The sequence below is a fragment of the Pecten maximus genome, chromosome 3, assembly GCF_902652985.1.
Source record: "Pecten maximus chromosome 3, xPecMax1.1, whole genome shotgun sequence".
Classification (NCBI taxonomy): Eukaryota; Metazoa; Mollusca; class Bivalvia; order Pectinida; family Pectinidae; genus Pecten; species Pecten maximus.
Window position 1 is genome coordinate 13223423 of NC_047017.1, and position 20094 is coordinate 13243516.

The 20094-nt window shown below is 36.2% G+C and overlaps 1 protein-coding gene across 5 annotated transcripts in view; it reads right to left on the reverse strand.

Annotated features, from left to right (window-relative positions):
• Positions 1 to 1454: 1454 nt before the first annotated feature.
• Positions 1455 to 20094, reverse strand: part of LOC117323254 (TOG array regulator of axonemal microtubules protein 1-like) — a 54663-nt gene continuing 36023 nt past the window's right edge. For 3 of the 5 annotated variants that reach the window (XM_033878356.1, XM_033878358.1, XM_033878354.1), the window contains 14 exons: positions 19235 to 19425; positions 17187 to 17385; positions 14564 to 14639; positions 14150 to 14296; positions 12803 to 12908; positions 12488 to 12574; positions 12149 to 12297; positions 10738 to 10896; positions 8172 to 8298; positions 6650 to 6750; positions 6197 to 6377; positions 5195 to 5411; positions 3688 to 3774; positions 1456 to 2273 (listed from right to left, as the gene is read on the reverse strand). In XM_033878356.1, coding sequence (XP_033734247.1) covers positions 2017 to 2273; positions 3688 to 3774; positions 5195 to 5411; positions 6197 to 6377; positions 6650 to 6750; positions 8172 to 8298; positions 10738 to 10896; positions 12149 to 12297; positions 12488 to 12574; positions 12803 to 12908; positions 14150 to 14296; positions 14564 to 14639; positions 17187 to 17385; positions 19235 to 19425 — 2084 coding nt within the window. In that variant the 3' untranslated portion in view covers positions 1456 to 2016. Of the gene's footprint in view, positions 2274 to 3687; positions 3775 to 5194; positions 5412 to 6196; positions 6378 to 6649; positions 6751 to 8171; positions 8299 to 10737; positions 10897 to 12148; positions 12298 to 12487; positions 12575 to 12802; positions 12909 to 14149; positions 14297 to 14563; positions 14640 to 17186; positions 17386 to 19234; positions 19426 to 20094 lie in introns of all 5 variants that reach the window. The other 2 variants (XM_033878355.1, XM_033878357.1) reach the window with 2 other exon arrangements.

A 20094-nucleotide genomic window follows, 5' to 3' on the forward strand; every position in this document is an offset into this window, starting at 1 on the left:
CCCCTGTTTAGCCCTGCCCCTCAGGCCCTAAGGGGCCAATCCCATCGTTTATATAAAACTGGTTCTTCTTCATCCAGGTATGCTCCACATCAAATTTGGTTGAAATCTGCTCAGTGGCTCATGACTGATAGTGTAAAGATGACAGACAACAGACGCTGCATCATGGCATAAGCTCAATGGTTCTTTGGACCAGGTGGGCTAAAAATGTAAAATCACCATTCACACAGAACACATCACCACACATAATATTCTTATTTTATCAAGCATTCCCTCTGTTACTCGAAAATTTCTTCCAAGACCAATTCAAATCTACCCTCATGGGATTTTAGATGATAAAATGTTATTGAACAAAGCGAATGCCATGGTGACACATATATGAACTACAAAAGCTTGATTTTAATTTTATGTTTTTTAAGGAACGGTATTTCCTCAGAAACATTTTAAACAGGAGACAGCAAAGTTATTTCAACTTGTTAATCTCTCCAATAGGCGATTCATAAATGTAAATCTGAAACTTATAATCACATGCATTCTGGGTTTTTTTTTTTAAATAAAAGCAATGCATGTCTTAAAAGCCAAAATATAACACATTTATGCATTTGTAAAGGCATTTGTATCTATATATACTGTTAACATACACTATTGATATCTATAACCACACTGAATATGTAGCAAACCATAAATTCTTCGTTTATGATAACATAGAATGAGTATTTCTTATTTCTATACTGAATTAAAATGAAAATCAAAAGATTTCAAATGGAAATTAAAAAGTCGAATCTGTATGAAGCGACCACTCAGGGAAGTTAAATGGTCCGTTAATGGAGAGTGGTATCTTAATAGAAATGGTCGCTTAGACCTTGATAGAGATCATAATAAGCTTTTTATCCATTTTATAAAATGGTAACAATAATGAATGATAGGCCCAGAGGGCCTGCATTGCTCACCTGGATATTTCAGTAATTATGGCAAAATACTAAGTATAAAAGTTGTATTTCAATTATTTTCCTACTTTTGAACTGCCTGTCCTAAAAATGGTTCAAACTAGAGGTGGACTAAATCTTTTCATTCTTCAAAATCCATTTAGTTGATCAGGTCTAGTAGCGTTTTTAAAAGATTTGCCCTTCAGGCCAGATGAGCTAAAAAATTGTTAAGAATATTAATAATAATATTTAATATCATTATAATAATTTGTATATAATAATAATATACAAAGGGCAATAACTCTGTAAGTTACAGTCAAATAATTTCCATTTTCAAACTCATTCGGAATCTTGTTGATATATGTATATATTATTTTGTATAATTTTCTTTCAATTCCTGTAATCTTGGTCCAGACATTTGTCTTGATTATAGGTTAGGTTACTGCATTTCCAACATCATAACAGAGTCAAAGTCTGAAATTACCAGAAGTATAGAATGTCTCCCCCCCCCCCCCCCCCCCCCCCCCCCCCTTTTTTTCACAAAAAAAAAAAAAAAAAAAAAAAGGAAAGCTGCTTTGTACTTTAGTGTTATCAAGGCAAAAATGGTAATGGAAGGCATTTTGGAGACTTCTGGTCACTTATTAATGAGTTATTGTTATCACAGGAAGAAAATATGCAGTCGCTGGTTGCGTAAAGAGAGAGGGTCACTTTATCGAGATAAAATGTGTAACAAATATCCTTCGGGGGGAATAGAAATGGTCAATAAGAAGAGATGGTCGCTTGGACAGATTCGACTGTATATCATATCACATTTTATCACAGATATAAGACAATAATAGGAATGAATTGTTTTGATGTAACAAAATTATTTGATAGAGGCTCAATTTTGAGCCTACTGATCAGCTGAAAATTGTATGACACTTTGTCACAATGGTATATCTGACAAATCTGTCGGGTTGAATGGAAATAATTCATTTTCTAATCACATCAATAAAAAAAGTCTTCCGTCAAGATAGAGAAATATGTTGACCAAGCATGTAAAATGTCTTTCATCAAATTAGGTTAGATGTCTATGGGACAGTCTGAGGTTGAATCATCTCTCAATCAGATCCTGAAGTAGTTGAAGATGACGAGGGGTGACATTAGGATCGGAGGTGGCCTTTTCTAGAAGGCTATTACCCATGTGCGAGTAAAGGGCATTGACAAGGGAACCGGTAGCAGACCTGATACTGGAACTTCCACCTTGAATGGCTCCACTGCTGTGGGTTGCACCCAGTAAGTGCCACACCAGTGGCAGCACATGCAGGATGACCTGCTTGTGTTTGCGTTGATAAACCTTTAAAACAAGTTCTGAAAAAAAAAAAAAAAAAAAAAACAATTTGACTTTGATTACCTTCATCATTTTTTATTTTTATTTTAGGAGAATTCTGTTCGTAAATTATGAAAATCACTTATTATTTGAATAAACAACAGGCCCATGGGGCCCTCACCTGGTTGGATTTGACCAAATGTCAAAATAATGTTCATGTTCAATTCGTTAATATGGTAGCTTTATTGGTCAATCTTGAACAATGCTATATATGGTTATAGTGTGGGGATCTGAGCTACTTTAAAGAAATGACATAGTCGTGACTCTTGAAGGGTGTGAAAAGACCTCAGGGATTGCTTTTACAACATGATTGTGTTTTAAGTCCCTTCGGGCGGGGAAAGACCCTTGGGCCAATTTTTACATCAGAATTGTGTTTATCCCTTAACTTCCAGCAATGCAATACATGGTTATGGGATGGAGGGTCACAGCAACCACCTATGCAAAATCTTTTCCCTTCCCCGGAAGGATCTTTCTGACCAAATTTGGTTCAAATCCATGCAGGACATTTTGACAAGTAGCAATTTAAAGGCATTACCTCTATTTCCCATATTGGGCTCCACCCCTCAGGCCCCAGGGGGTCACAGTCACCATTTATGCAAAATATATTCCCCTTTCCCCAAAGATGTTTCAGACCATATTGGGTTTTAATCAATGACAAGTAGTGATTTAAAGGAATTACCTCTAATTTACTTATTGGGCCCTGCCCCTTTGGCTCCATGGGAGCCAGAGTCACATTTTATGCAAAATCTACTCCCCTTTACCCAAGGATCTTTCAGACCAAAATTGTTTCAAATTCATTCATACTTTACAAGTAGTAGCGATTAGGCATTACTTCTATTTCCCTAATAGGGGGTCAGAATTGTCATTAATGCAAAATCTGTTCCCCTTCCCCCACAGATCTTTCAGACTAAATTTGGTTCAAATCCATTCATAACTTTATGACTTGTAGCGTTTTAAAGGAATTGCCTCAATTTCCCTTATTTGACCCTGCCTGTCCGGCCCCTTGGGTGTCAGAGTCACACTGGACGGACGCCGCGTTATGACATAAGCTCATTGGTCACCGGACCTTCTGTCCAGGTGAGCTAAAAATTAAGATAATACATCTAAATTGATCAATTCTGACTAATCCTTTCTGAAATGGTGCATATTTGCTGGCATTTACCAGCATTCTACATTAAAGTCCTAGCAAACCATAATATCTTTCTATCAGAAAACTAAAAAGCCATTAATACAATAAACTTTAGCAATGTCATCATGTTATGTTACAGAGAGAATTAGTCCTAACAAAGTGAGACCCATCTAAAACAAGACAGGACCAAGAAAGTGTACGGTAATGAACAGTAAAAGAGCTGGTGCACGGCAAGCAAACCATCTAAGGATAAATTAAATTCTTACCCGCCACTTTCTCCACCAAATCAGGTTTGCTCCTGGCACTGGCAGATTGCGCTTGGTTTGCAAGAGGCTGAATCAGAAGTCCACCATCTGCAGTGTAAAAATCTCCAGAATGATTCTTACACAAATTCATATTTAAAATCAACATATCCACATCAATAACATTTGTTACATATTTTTTGAAAATATTTCAAAATGGTGATGTCACTATCAACAATCACAATAAATTCATGTTGTTTAAAAGATAACAGATTTCTGTTACTTGATATGCACAAGGTAATTACTTTCTGTGGTAACATTTTATAGTAACAGTAACCTTGACCTTTGTACCAGTAAAAACACAATCGTGCATGCAAGCACACGTGGTAAGACCACAAGGGCCCAATGGGCCAAATCACTCACCTGCTATCAAGTGATCCCTTTTGTACATAAACATAATTAAGAACAAGTGAATCAGAGACCAGATAAAAGATAGCATGGTCTCGCAGCATTTGAAAAGGTCCTTTTTAAATATTTTGGCCAATTTAACTAAATTTAATTAAATTATGGTCAAGATCATTCATTTGAAAAAACATGGAAGCCCTTCACCCCAGCATAATACAGACCCAATATCTAGTCCCTGGACCTCTTGGTCATTGAAAAGTCATTTAAACATTTCAGCTTATTCAACCTGTGACCTTGAATAGAAGTCAAGGTCATTCATTTGAATATACTTGGTAGCCCTTCACCCCAGCATGCTACAGGCCCAATATCAAATCCCTGGGTCTCTTGGTTATTGAGAAGAAGTTGTTTAAAGGAAAACGTTGATGATGGACTGCCGGTCACATGCTGTGTGATGACTGTGATATATATTGTATCTGTGTGATGACTGTGGTATATATTGTATCTGTGTGATGACTGTGGTATATACTGTATCTCTGTGATGACTGTGGTATATATTGTATCTGTGTGATGACTGTGGTATATAATGTATCTCTGTGATGACTGTGGTATATACTGTATCTGTGTGATGACTGTGGTATATATTGTATCTGTGATGACTGTGGTATATATTGTATCTGTGTGATGACTGGTATATAATATATCTGTGTGATGACTGTATCTGTGTGATGACTGTGGTATATATTGTATCTGTGTGATGACTGTGGTATATATTGTATCTGTGTGATGACTGTGGTATATATTGTATCTGTGTGATGACTGTGGTATATATTGTATCTGTGTGATGACTGTGGTATATATTGTATCTGTGTGATGACTGGTATATATTGTATCTGTGCGATGACTGTGGTATATATTGTATCTGTGTGATGACTGTGGTATATATTGTATCTGCGATGACTGTGGTATATATTGTATCTGCGATGACTGTGGTATATATTACTACTCCAGATCCCATTGAATTTGTTATACCAGAGTTTTACTCCAATAACTATAAACAGTAATTAGTAATTAATACAGTATCAATCCTTATAAGTCAATAAAAGGAAATTTGAAGTATATAAATTACCTATATTATCCACAAGTGCATCAATAACATCCATTGCTGTTCCATATATTTCCTTGTTGCGGGAGGAGAGATTCGGAGCCACATTGCCCACAGCGATGTTCAATACCACTGATAAAGAGTCCGATAAAAAGGGAATGATCTGAAGAAACACTTGAAGTGCATATAGATTGACTTTACTGTTTGGATCCTGAAGACGAGGCAAAAACTTGTCAAAGATCTGCAAGAAAAAGGAAAAAATTAACTACCAATTTAAAATAAAAGAAGAGGCCCAGAGGGCCAGTACTGCTCACCTGGTTTATTTGAGCAAACATCAGAATAATGTTCATGTTCAATTTGTTAATAGCTTTATTTGTTGATGTCTAATATTATGACTGGGCCTCTTGATTATTGAAAAGTAGATGATAAGAATTTAGCCTTTTTGACTCCTGTCACCTTGAATGTCGGTTAAGGTCATTCATTTGAAACAAACATGGTAGCCCTTCACCCCAGCATGCTACAGGCCCAAGATCAAGTCCCTGAGTCTCTTGGTTAATGAGAAGAAGTTATTTGAAGATTATAGCCTATTGGACCGATGGGACCTTGAATGAAGGTCAAGGTCATTTATTTTAACAAACATGGTAGCCATTCACCCCAGCATGCTACAGGCTACGAGGGATCAAAGGGAACCTACATATGAAATCAGAGAAAGATCCCTCCAGCTCCAGGAGAGCCACACCCTTCATTAATATGACATTGGATCTAATTTGCACATTAATGCTCCAGACCAAAGTTCAACAAAATCCATTTAGTCATTCAGTACTAGTAGCGATTTTTAATTTCTCTTATTGGGTCCAGTCCCTCAGGCCCAAGGGGAGCCACACTTTTCATTTTTACATTACTTGATTTCCCCGGTTGCTCAATAATGCTCCAGATCAAATTTCCTTTTGGGCCAGATGAGCTAAGAAAAACGAGTCACTGAAACTTTTTACCTGGTCTGCTCCTAGGGAATCCCCTGAAACTCACCTTCACCATGTTGGCAGATACAACTTCAGCATGGGTGTCGCACATCTCGAGGAGTCGTGTGATACCCTTGTAGCGATCACGCCAATCATTTGCAGCTATCAGAGAGGTCATCTGTTTCACCTCCTCCTGGGTAGCTTCGTCTGTCCTCACCAATTTCTTAGGAGAAGCATGCTGGTTCTCACTATAACCAAGAAAATATCTTTAATGTAGGAACTAATATCCATCATACTCAACTCCAGCAAATATTTGAAATTTTCAGCAACATGGCATGAATTCTGAATTGAAGAAATCCATTTCATATATGATTCATATTCCTTTCTGGATATAAATGTTGCATCATCATCTAAATCAATAACATTCTTTGACTGAATCTCTTGAGCCTCTTCAAAAATACTCCTCCAAATTCTTCATTTTAACCAACCTCTGTCAATAATTTTCCCCTGCAGACTTTACCTGTTTGCAGACCCTCCGCGGATCATGGAACTGTTGCGACTACTAGGATGTGACCTTCCCCCTCTAGCAGATGATGATTCACCAGGAAGGTCTCCCAAACCCTAGAAACATTGATCAGGAATAGGACTGAACACCATGGCAAAAATCAGACATATAACTATTATCCTTTTAACTTCAATTATCAGGATTTTAATTAAAACTTTAAAGGGATTTTAAAAGATGTCTCTGGAACTTGCTTAACTAAACTACACCTGACAGTGCTATTAATAGCCATTTTATATTTGCTCTTCTTAACCTAGGACGGGTTAAATATGAATATAATACAAATATTGTCAAACCTACTCTACACAACCAATTTGTAACAGTCCATAGCATTTTTACTATATAAAGACCACCTACCAACAAACGTTTCTCAGAATCCAGCCTCCGAGATTGATCATAGGAATAGCTTCTCTTTGACTACAATTTCTTTTTAATTTTTGGAAAGAACAATCATTGTAGCGGCCATTAAGAAGCCAAGCATTGTTTTTTTGTTTTTTGGTTTCTTTTTGGTTTTTTAAAGATTAGCTTCTCAATAGCCTACCCTTTGAGAAAAAGATTGATGTTACCAACCATTCAATGTAAGTTCAATTATTTCTTTACTTAATTATCCAAGATAGAATTTATGTTTGATTGAGAAAGCATTCAAAGCATCACCAAGACAAGTAATGAAGCATTTGCTCTCACACTTAACAAATAATGAAAGGAAGAACTAACGCATAAGGTAGACAAATATGCTAAATTACCCAATATTGATTGTCACTGTAGGATATGATAAAATATGTTGATTTTTCTGTAGATTGTCTAAATTTGCTCCTCAACAACTTCAATACTAATATTCAAAGTGTACCATGAAGGATTTTAAAACGAGAGATCCCAGAGGGATCTTAGCGCCCACCATTGAATGTTCTATATATGTTCCATGTCAGATTGATCTCTCTATTTTTCCCTTCCTCTTACTAATCTGTGTAAATTAAGAAACATCCCTCCACTACTTTTCAAACAAGGGAAACCTATATATGAAATCTGAGATTTAGCGATAATGGCTGTCTGTCGACCATGTTGGTCCCAAAATGCAATACGAGGGACCAAGGGAAACCTACACATGAAATTTGAGAAAGACCCCTTCAGTACCTTCTGTAAAATAGCGATAACAAACATCAATTGTCAAAATCCAAGATGGCTGCCTGTCGGCCATGTTGTTTTCAGAATGGTTCCAAAATGCAATATGCATACATGTAACTAGGGACCAAGAGGACCTACCGGTACATATGAAATTTGAGAAAGATCCCTTCGGCACTTTCTGGGAAATAGCGATAGCAAACTTCAATTGGCAAAATCCAAGATGGCTGCCTGTTGGCCATGTTGTTTTCCAACTGGTCCAAAAATTATATATGCATAACTATGGACTAAGGGGAACCTACATATAACATTTGAGAAAGATCCCTTTAATACTTTCTGAGAAATGAGAAGAATTATCTACCTTTGTTCTCAAAGTATCAACAATTTCTGTTACATTGCGCAGAGTCTGAGGAGGTAGATGCTTTGAAAGCATTTTGTCAAAGTCTTGGTGCACCATAAGGATAGAGAAAATTTTTCTTCCATTGTATCTGCAAATAGATAAAGGTAAGCCAATTAATACTAAAGAATATAATCCTCAATTGAACATGAACAAAATACAACTGCTTTCTGCTAAATAGGCTAAAAATGTGACAATTTGCGTCTTATACTGAACATGCAGAAAAAAAGTGTCTACCACTAATAGACTAAGCATTACTTTTTTTTTATTCACCTCTAATACTGAACATTCAGAAAACAAGAGCTGTGGGAGAACAGCATAGCTCGTCTCACAAATGTTTGTCAATAAATAATTATAATATATTAATTGGAATTGCATTAATAATATCTATATTGTTCACTTGTTTTGTGAATTCATGCAATTTTCAAAACCATACCAATTTATATATATATAAATTATTCATTGACAAACATTCGGGAGACAAGCTATGTTGTTGTTAAATGAATATATTAAATACAAATGTAATTGCTTTTGGACATATTTCTTCAATTTTTTGACAAAATATTATCCTAATGAGAGTTGTCTCCCTTGAAAAATGTGGACCAGTATAAATTTTCTATTGTGAGCATTTCTACATTGTTTTATTTTCAGTTTCACCCCAAGAAAGGATAGTGTAACTCCATAGGGACTCTTTTACCAAATATCAGCAACCTAGTACAATCATAAAGTGACGTGTTAATAGCTTTCAACATTTGCACAAAAAAATTTAAAATGTGTTTTTCCCCAGTTTAACTCCGGCAAAGGATAGTTTAACCCCCACAGGGAACCTAATACCATGTATTACTATGGCTTTCAACACTCACAACATAAACTTAACACAAAGTCCAAAGATTTAAAAGCAAAAACAAAAAAACACAGATTTAAAAAGAAAAAATCAAATTTTTTAAAAAGTTTTACTCCAGGAAGGGATTGTCTTACTCCATAGGGACTCTATTGCGAAATATCAGCACCCTAGTACAATTATAAAGTGATGTATTATACCTTTCAACACTTGCACCAAAAACTTAATGCAGAAATATTCTTAAAGTGATGTATTAATACCTTTCAACACTTGAACCAAAAACTTAATGCAGAAATATTCTTAGTCCAAAAATTTGAAAATTCTGGTTTTTTCCAAAAATATCTTTTAGTTGAACTCTGGCAGGGGATAGTTTAACCCCAGAGGGACTCTATTGCCAATAATCAGCACCCTAATTCAATTATAAATTGATGTATTAATACCTTTCAACACTTGCACCAAAAACTTAAAGGGACATCACGGTAAAAACGTTGTAATTTTCAATGAATGTACGTGTTTTGTTCCTTTCCAGTTATGTTTCTGTGCTGTCCCAATGTTCACAGTCGATCCTCATGTCCAGCTTGACCACTTGATTTAGTTGGGAGTCCCCCTCTAAATTTAGCGCGGAAATTATTTTTAAATCATCACGTAACTGTTTTGAAATCGAGGCAACACAAACACACGATAGTTTACAAGGCGAATTGGATTAGTTGGACAACGATTTTATACAGTGGTTTAAATGTTAAATAACACGTTCTGTATATATTCCGGCACATATATTTATGTGTAAATAAGTGTAAACACCGTACATATAGTATAGTGACAGTAGCGATGTACTGGTACAGACTGTATAAATATTACCGAGTTTGTGTAAATATTACCGAGATTGTCATGACCTACTATCCAGCAATCAAGCAGAATACGAGCAGCGTCCGTATTACTGCTGTTTTCAACGTTTGAACTGTATTGTTCTGCTTCCCCAGTTTAATTCTAGGATTGTGTTTGACCCAATTTCCAACTAGTCTCTTCATTGCGGAAGCTGTTATCGTTTTCAACCGCAGTCGATTCACATTGGAAGCCATTTTTGTTTTCATGTGTTTTAGTGTTGTGCGCATGCGTGTTATCGTATATGTCACAAAATTTGCATATTCAGACTATTGATCAACGAATTGTGATAACCTTTTTTATAATTAATAGTTGATGTTTTTTATATACATATATCATCAAATTCGAATGGTTATTGTTCATAAGGATATTTTTTTGAAAGATATACCCAATAATATGAAAAAATACTAAATAAAAATTGGTTTACCGTGATGTCCCTTTAACGCCTGGCACCAAAAACTTAACGCAGAAATATTCCAAAAATCTGGGGTTTTTTTCCAAAAAATATTTTAGTTTAACTCAGGCAGGGGATAGTTTAACCCCCACAGGGACCATATTACCATAAATTACTATGCCTTTCAACACTTGCACCAAAAATTTAGAACATTTGAAAAACCAACGCCGACGCCGGAGTGACGACATAAGCTCTCACTCTTCTTCGAAGAGACGAGCTAAAAAGTGTCTACCACTAATGTGCAGTGAGATAATTTTGCCTCTGTAGGAGAAAAACTACAAATGTACTTTCTTAAAAATTCACTTCTGACATGTACAAGATTTGAATAATATGTCAGCTTGCTACCAACATACCTTGTTTCTTGTGACCCATCTAAACAGAAACTAGCGGCAGTCGGTAACACTCTGTCTGTGATGTCTTTCACTCCACTCAGAATACGTCCTGGACCCATTTTGTCCACAAGATCAACAACAAAGTAGGATGTTGTCTTTCGAACTTGAGGATTTTTATGCCTGTTGAAATATAAAAGGCCCAATTGGTCTGTATCACTCACCTGTCTCTACAGCAACATTTAAGTTGATCTACGGGGATGATTGATATGTTGTGAGCCTCGTATTGAAGGAGGTACTCAAGGATATTCTTTTTCAAGTCCTACTATTCTCAAGACAAGCGGCTTTTGCAAAATGGACAAAATCGGTGAAAGAGCAGTGATCAAATATCTGCATAAAAAAGGTATTACACCTAATGATATCCATAAGGTTATGGCAGCAACACTAGGGAAAGATTGCCCCTACATATGCTACATTGAAAAGGTGGGTGGCGGAATTTAAGCGTGGCTGACAGAGTTGGCATTTCACAGGAAAGAGTACATTCCATTCTGACAGAGGACCTTGCAATGAGAATGTAAAGCTTTCGGCCCAATGGTTACGAAGACTTCTGACAGTTGATCAGAAGCACACCAGGCGCACATTATCGCATGCCAATCTTAACCTTTTTGAGGAAGATCTATGGGTCTATCATTTTACCACAGAGGCCAAACAAGAATGGAAACAATGGAAGCACTAATGACAAAACGGTATAGATACTGAAGGGGATAAAAATACGTCGAAAAATAATACAACATGTCTGGCAAAATTCAAATCCTTCAATATGAGGCTCACAACACATCAATCGGCCCTCGTAGGTCATTTCTACTAATTATATATATGTTGATTACCACTTTATTCAAATATCAGAGTAGGCTAGGTTTTTTCTTGTCAATAAATTATCTAGTCCTTCATTCCAGCATTCTATTGGCCTAATATCTCTTGGCTATGAAGAAATCATTGTTTAAATATTTTAAATCTATTGGACCTATGTGACCTTGAAGGTCAAGATCACTCATTTGAACAAATTTGGTAGTCCTTAATCACAACATGCTACAGGCCCAATATACGGTCCCTGGGCCTCTTGGTTATTGAGAAGAAGCTGTTTAAAAAATTTAGCCTATTTAACCAATGTGACCTTGAATATAGGTCAAGGTCATTCATTGGACCAAACTAGACGACCTTTGGGCAGGTGAGCTAATATACCACTAGCTACTCAATTGTAAATTGAAATACAGAAATGTGTACAACAGCTTATATTAAAGTCTCACAATTTGAAAATATTTTTTGATAGCACTAAAAAAAGTAAAATTCCTTGGTAACTGTTTTCTTATGCAACATTGGAGAGTAACTTTCTCTGCAGTTTAAGGTTTAGCCCAATATATCCCACCAAACGTACGTGGCACCTCCCGCTATCAGAGCCAGAAGGGACCTCTGAGGGGTAATAGACTCCACCATAGTTGCCAAGGCTTTCTCCACATCTTCTCGAATGAATCCATTACTCTCTCCATTTTTGGCGAGAAGAACTTTGGCAGTAATATCAACTTCCTGAAGATGAGAAATGTGAAATTTATACACCATGTTTGGAGTAATGAAATTTTAGTATTTTAACTATCCGCACAAACAATTAGTAGATTTTTCCTCTTTTGTGTGGAAAGTCTATTGAAGTAAGCACATATTAATTCTGACTTTATTTTCGTATATTGATTCAGAGAGAAAATTTGAGGAAGGTACTTACAGAATCCAAGCCTTTTCTCAGGTATGCATACAAATCTGCTATACATACAATGGCTGACCGGGACACTTGTGATCGCAAATTTTTCACCTACAATGAAAACATTTCTTGCATGTTCACAATCTAAAATTGATTCAAGATTCTTGACTTCTTGGACACTGAATATATAGAGCATTTTTCAATTATAGCAAGTGTCTTATAAACAAAACTCAACAAAATCCAATCCATGACAATTATTTTGTCCTTTTTTATCTAGATTTTTCATCATTGCAATTTTCTACTCATCATTTATCTCTGTATTTTGATGAATTCACTCACTTCATTTAACATTGCAATGACAACACTGTGTAGTTGTTGATTGATGACTTCTGGGTGATACTTGGCCAGTCTCCGTACCGTGTTGATACCACTACATTTGATCTCCCTATAAACATCAGGAGGAAAGTACAGCATTACATTTTGTTTACCTAACAGAAACCTGAACAGCAATCAAGAAGCATCAAGAATTGACACAAAAAGTTCTCACTCATGAAAGAATTTACATGAGTTGTCCATCAAACAAGAGGCCAAGAGGGCCTGTATAACTCACCAGCAAACGTCAAAATAATGCTCATGCTCAATTTGTTAATAGCTTTATTTGTTGATGTTTAACAATGCTATAGATGGTTATGGGGTAGGCATCTCAACTGCTTCAAAGATATAATCCAGAAACGAAGTCCAGACTCAATATGATTGTGTTTAAAACAAGAGGCCCAATGGGCCTATATTGCTCACCTGGCTCTACAGCAAATTTGAAATTGATTGAGGTCATTTCTACAGATACTATACTGATTACCATTTTATTCATATATCAGAGTAAGCTAGGTTTCTCCATGTCAATAAATTTTCTAGTCCTTCATTTTAGCATACTATTGGCCTAATATTCAGGTCTTGGTGACTCTTGGCTATCACAAACTTATTGTTTAAAAATTTAAGCCTATTTCACCCCTGTGACCTTGCATGTAGGTCAAGGTTATTCATTTGAAAAAACTTGGTAGCTCTTCACGCCAGGATGCTACAGGCCTAATGTCAAGTCCCTGGGCTTTTGAGTTTTTGAGAAGAAGTCATTTGAAGATTATAGCTCCTTCATGACCTTGAATCAAGGTCAATGTAATTCATTTGAACAAACTTGGTAGCTCTTCACCCTAGCATGCTACAGGCCCAATATCAAGTCACTGGGCCTTTTGGTTTTTGAGAAGTTGTTTAAAACTTTTAGCCTATTTGACCTTTGTGACCTTGAATGAAGATTAAAGTCATTCATTTGAACAAACTTGGTAGCCCTTCACCCCAGGATGCTACAGGCCTAATATCAAGTCCCTAGGCTTTTTAGTTTTACAGCTATGGGGTAGAGATCTCAACGGTTTCAAAGATATAACTAATGATTTAGTCTTCAGGGGTGGGGAAAGACCCCCAGGGCTATATAAGGTTTGGGGTTTCGGATCTCAACAGTTTCAAAAATAGAATGTGTTTTCAGCAATATTGTCACATTTGTCCCCTCAACCAAATTTGGTTGAATTCTGATCGTTTGTAAAGAAGTTAATTGTTGACAGACGGAACCAAGACACCATAGTAAGGCGTAAGCTCACCTGGTCCTTTGGACCAGGTGAGCTAAAAACTTTCTATTACCAGTCCTCTTGAGCAAGGTTTTTGTTGGCATCTCTCATTGCTAAGTCAGGATCTCTGTAGGGTTTCCAGTCATCCGGATTGTCTGACTCTAAAGGAGAGCGGGACGAAGATGCTGATACAGGGTGACTAGATGTTCCATTGACTTGTCTGAAATCAGATCAACTAACTCATATTACACTGGACAAAAGTTACACTGAATCCATCCAGACTCAAAATACTCAACAGAAATAAAATTAGATACAGTTTTATTTTTGGATTTTCTTATTTCACATCCAGATATAATTCAAAATATTGTTTGCAAAGATATTAAACTCCACTAAATATTGTCCAATATGCTGCATTTGATTACTTAAACATAAAATGCAGATATATATTAACAAAATAGAACATTATATTTTTTTAAGGAATTCTTACGGTTTCGTTCTTTTACGTGGTGAGAAAGCTGGTGATGTTTTCGTTTTGGGCGTATTGGAACCAGATATTGATAATGCTGAAAAAAATTAACATAATGAATGACTTAACTCTTTCCCATACATTGTGTTCTTTCCAGATTCCGTACCGGAAGTAGTTATTAGGTTCCTCCCCAGATGTTTAAACCAAATGGCAGACTATGTTGCATTTTTGGTGTGTTGTGTTTTCATATAGAAACACAAAGTTTAGTGTTATCTTTGTACAGTCTTAAAAAATATCAAACTAAATTAGACCTTGATGTCGCATTGAACGCTATGAAACGTCCTAGACACTCATATCTAAATGAAAGTTTAACAAGCTGCCATATTGTTTACATGAACACCTATTGAGAAAATATCATTTCTTACTCTAATGGAAAAAATGTAACCTGAACGATATAATACTAATTTATCAACCAAAATGTTTTCTTCAAAAGTCTTGGAACATCTTTCATATCTCCTTGCACTGAATAATTTCATGGTGCTGTTTTACGTAATAATAATAATACTATAATCGACAACGGTACTGAAAGAGTTACACGCCAGAAAGAGATCCCAAAAGGATCCAGGTGCCCACCATTGAATGATCTTTACAGCATGTCAGACTGATCTCTCTATTTTTCTCTTCGGACTTTTTTTTCCTCTTACTTATATAATAACATGAACACATGGAACATACATGTGAAGTGAGAGAAACATCCCTCCAACATTTTTCAAAAAGTATTGATAACAAACTTCAATTCTCAAAATCCAAAATGGTCTCCTGTCGGCCATTTTTTTTTTTTTAAATCCAAATTGAATTTGCAGGGCTAGGAACTATGGGAAACCTACACATGAAGTTTGATGAACATCCCTCCAATACCTGTCGGCCATTGTGTTTTTCGGATCAACAAGAGGCTCATGGGCCATGTATTGCTCATCTGGTTGGATTTGACCAAACACCAAAACAATGTTCATGTTCAATTCGTTAATACGTAGTTTTATTTGTCAATCTCAAACAAAGCTACATATAGTTATAGTGTGGGGATCTCAAAAAAGAAATAACAAAGTCCAGACTCTCTAAGGGTCTGAAAGACCTCAAGGATTGTTGACAGGGCTCGAACTTAAAGGTAGCCCGATAGTCTGAGACTAGTAGATTTTCTACCCCGGGCTAGTGGTTTGAAATTCCGGTAGCCCGACTGACTAGTGGAAATCTAGTATAACTTTATTTGATCAAAATGTCGGGCTAGTAAAAATCACAGTGTCACATGCCCGACAATATTTCAATAAACAACTCGCATACCTTTGTGTATTATTTATTCGTATGTTCGCTGAAAAACGATCCTCCACTTTCCGTTTTCACTCGACATGTTGCCGTGTGTATACATTAGTAAGCGCCCGAGAGTTCCGAAAGCATTACGATCATAATGAAGTCCGAGGATTCCGATGTTGAGCACATGGTAGGTCTTGGTCATGTTCGCGTTTGTATCGAATGAATTATCAACGGCACAATCAGGTTCGTTTTTGACACATGGTAAAAGCGTTTGTAGTAACTGATTATGGACTGCTACATTCAACGTCTTACTCTTAGGAAACGGAAAGTGGGTGATCGTGATTCTGATGATAATGAGGATGAAAGCAATAAAAAAGAGAAAAAGATCACAAACGTGAATGGAAGTTCAAAGAACAGCGGCAACAAGAATTTCCGTGGGTCGAAATAGACACCACAGGACAGTTCATGACATGCAAGGTATGCAAGGCCTATCCAGAGATAAATGATCGTAAGGGTGCCTTTGTTAAGGGTTGTTTTAATATGAGCAAAGACACACTAACTGCTCATGCATTGACAGATCAATGTCTGACAAACGTGGTCAAAAGTTAAATCCTACTGTACAAAAGAGAGTCAATGCATTATTTAACAGTGCATGGTCGATCATATATTCTGCCGTTTCTCCAAATTCCAAAACTCATTTATTTATTTTATTAATTTAAGTTATGATGTTATTAATATTACAGTTTATATCCTGATTATTATCACAACAGATTAGTTAAGTATTTACAGCTGATCTGTTACACATGAGGACACATACATGTACAATATCATGAAAAACATGATAATAAATATGTCACAATTTCACATAGATATTCATTGTTATATTTCCAGTATTTTCGGGCTAGTAATTTTCAATTTTACTAGCCCGAACTGGGCTAGTGAAAGTTACATTTGGACTAGTAAAGTTTCGAATGGCTAGCCCGACTGACTAGTGGTTTTGAAAATAAAGTTCTAGCCCAGCTACTTATTTTCCAGATATGTGAATAGCCAGAAAATCAACTTTGACTTGCACTTTTTGATTAATCATAGCATTTGACTAATCATAGCATTTGACTTTCACATTTTGATTAATCATAGCATTTGACAATGTACAATGCTGTCATTGTTGTTATACATCTAACAAGAAGGCTAAAACAAGTTCATCTCTTCTAACATCAATTCACAAGATATGGAGTATTAGAGATAAACATTCTAGTAACTCCCACATTTGTGGTAAGATAGTGGTCAACAACTGTGGATAAAACATATGCTCCTCAGTCAGTGTTAAAACACTTACACTCTATACCTAAACTTTCACTGGTATTCAAGCGCCGAAGCTTCTCTTGTTGCCTCTCTCGCTCTTTTCTCATCTTCTCTTCATGCTCTTGTTTCTTCTTTTCTCTCTCTCTACGTTCCCTCTCCAGTTCCTCCTCCTTTTGTTTTTGAGCCTGCATTATTCTGTCTCTCATGGCTTTACTCATAGATTTGTTGGGATCCTAAAAAAGCAATGCAGTTCAATGTAATATTAAGGGAAAGTTAAATACTTGATGTCCGTAGTTATAATTCTTTATCTCCTTTGGAAATACATCCAGCCATAGATTGATAATCAAGATACTTCAAATGTTGATGAATACATTTTCTATGGTTTCAAATTATTTTATATTGATTTGTGAAAACACAGTAGTCAAGCATATCAATAATTTTTGTTATTTTTTTATGTTATGTATCAAAACTACAAATTTTTTGATACAAAACAATTATTCAAGTTAAACAATAACAGAATTCATGAGACCAAGCAATTACCTTATTTACCTTGTATTAGAATCAATACAACAGGCCCAATGGGCATGCATCACTCATCTGGATATTTTTGTTATTATGATAAAATATTTTCATTTAAGTCATGCTACAAAGATTTTCCTACTTTTGAGCTCCCTCAACCAACAATTGTTCAAGCTACAGGACGGACTGAATCTTATCATTCTTAAAAATGAAAAAAGATTTCATTCTCTTTTATTTCTTTTACTATATTTTCCACCTTTAGGACCCCTTTTTCACACTTCTAAGTATGCCACATTCTTCGTTTACAAATAATTAAATTTGCCCAATAATACTCCAAGCCAAATTTCATCAAAATCTATTCATTAGCTAGTAGGGGTTTAAGAGATTTAACTCTATTTTCCATATATCAATTTCCCATATAAGACACCCATTCTCCAGCCCCAAGGGAGCTACAACCTCCATTTATACAACATTAGATCTCCTTTGCCCAATTATGCTCCAGACCTAATTTTATCAAAATCCATTCAGGTGTTTAAGACTAGAAGGGATTTAAAGGATTTACCTCATTTCCCTGTTGAGCCCTGTCCCTCCAGCCCAAATGGAGCCACACCCTCAATTATAATACAGCATTAGATCCCCTTTGCTTATTAATGATCCAAAACAAATTCTATAACAAGAGGCCCAGAGGGCATGTCTTGCTCACCTGGATGGATTTGACCAAAACATCAATATAATGTTCATGTTCAATTTGTTAACAGCTTTATTAGTTGATGTCGAATAATGTTTTATATGGATCTCAACTGCTGTAAAGATATAACCCAGAAACAAAGTGTCTAGACTCTCTAGGGATGAGAAAAGAACCCAGGTATTGTTTTAACAACATGGTTGTGTTTAAAGGAAGTAAGTCCCATGGGTCGGGGAAAGACCCCTGAGCCTATTTTTAACATCAGGATAGTGCTTATCTCTTGATGCCCAACAATGCTACAGTACTGGGAGGGTGATTTGGTACTCAAACACTGCAGGAGCAACAAGTGGCGGTCAAGCGGAGGGGATTGTAATCACCTTGCGATGTTCCCCGAGCGGAAGCAAAGTCATCGCGACGTTAGCGATGAGTATTAACGATACATTTACCAAATTATCTTCATTAATGCAAACTAAATTTGGTTAAAATTCATTCATTCAGAATTTTCAGTATTCAGTAACAATGTTGCTACAAAACAAATTTTATCAAAATCCATTCAGGTGTTCAAGGTAGTTAGTAGTAGGGATTTAAAGAATTACCTTATTTCCCCTACTGGGCCCAGCCCCTCCGGCCCTGGGAAGCCACATCCTGCTTTTATACAACATTATATCTTCTTTGTGATATAATAATGCCCCCGATCAAATTTCATCAAAATGAATTCAGGACTAGTAGAGATTTAAATAAAAAGTTGTTGGATGCCACACCATTGCATAAGGCTTTTGGTCAGGCGAGCTAAAAACATCATGTCTCATTTCCTTCCCAGTATAAGTACTGGATCAACTAATTCAGGGACAAAAGATATTGTTAGTAATATTTCAAACCTCTGTAATGTAAATGTTGTCATCCATGTAAGGGTCATCACTGGAGCCCTGCCTGTTCATGCTAATCCCCACAACAGCATTGGGCATGTCTCGGCGGTCAGACTTCATGGACTTGTTGTCATACCGGTCCTGAGACTGGGAGTTACCAGCAGTTACGGCATGGTCAGTTCCATTACTGGAGTCGAACATTCCTGATGTCCAAAAATTACTTCATTAATTAATAATTCTTCAAATGATTTTAATATTTCAAACTCACACCACTTCAAACAGTTATGGGCAAACATTGAAAAAATGTGCAAATTATTTATTTTGTGATCTAATTATCTACCAAACAGTGAGTGAGAGTGATCTGTGAATCAGGTGGCTAAGTTATGAATTCTCAGATGAGAATCAGATGAGAAATTTGTTAAAATATCAGAGTATTACAGAAGAAAAAAATGAGATGAACAAGTCTGTGTTAATACGAGAATCCTTGACCTACATGTTATTTCCATATGTGCTGAAAAAAAGTATGATGGATCGAAGTCGACCCTGGAAATAGCTGACGAAGAGATTGTGGGATTAGCCCAACATGCACCCAACCTATTTCCAAAAAGCCCTGTTGAGTTGTACAACTACAAAAGTGTCAACTAATTATATAAGTAACTTTACACCCCAGCTTCCTGCTTATTCACAACATATTTCCTCTTAACCCCCCTCCCCCTCCAGGTGGAATTGGGTAATTTCAATAAATATACTATCAGGTATTTTTCTCATTACAGTTGTATACTTTTAGTAACAAATCTATACAACAAGACCATTGGTTTAGTTTTAATGGTTCAGTGTGCGAAGTCAGGGTTGCCATGGCCCATTTCTCAGAA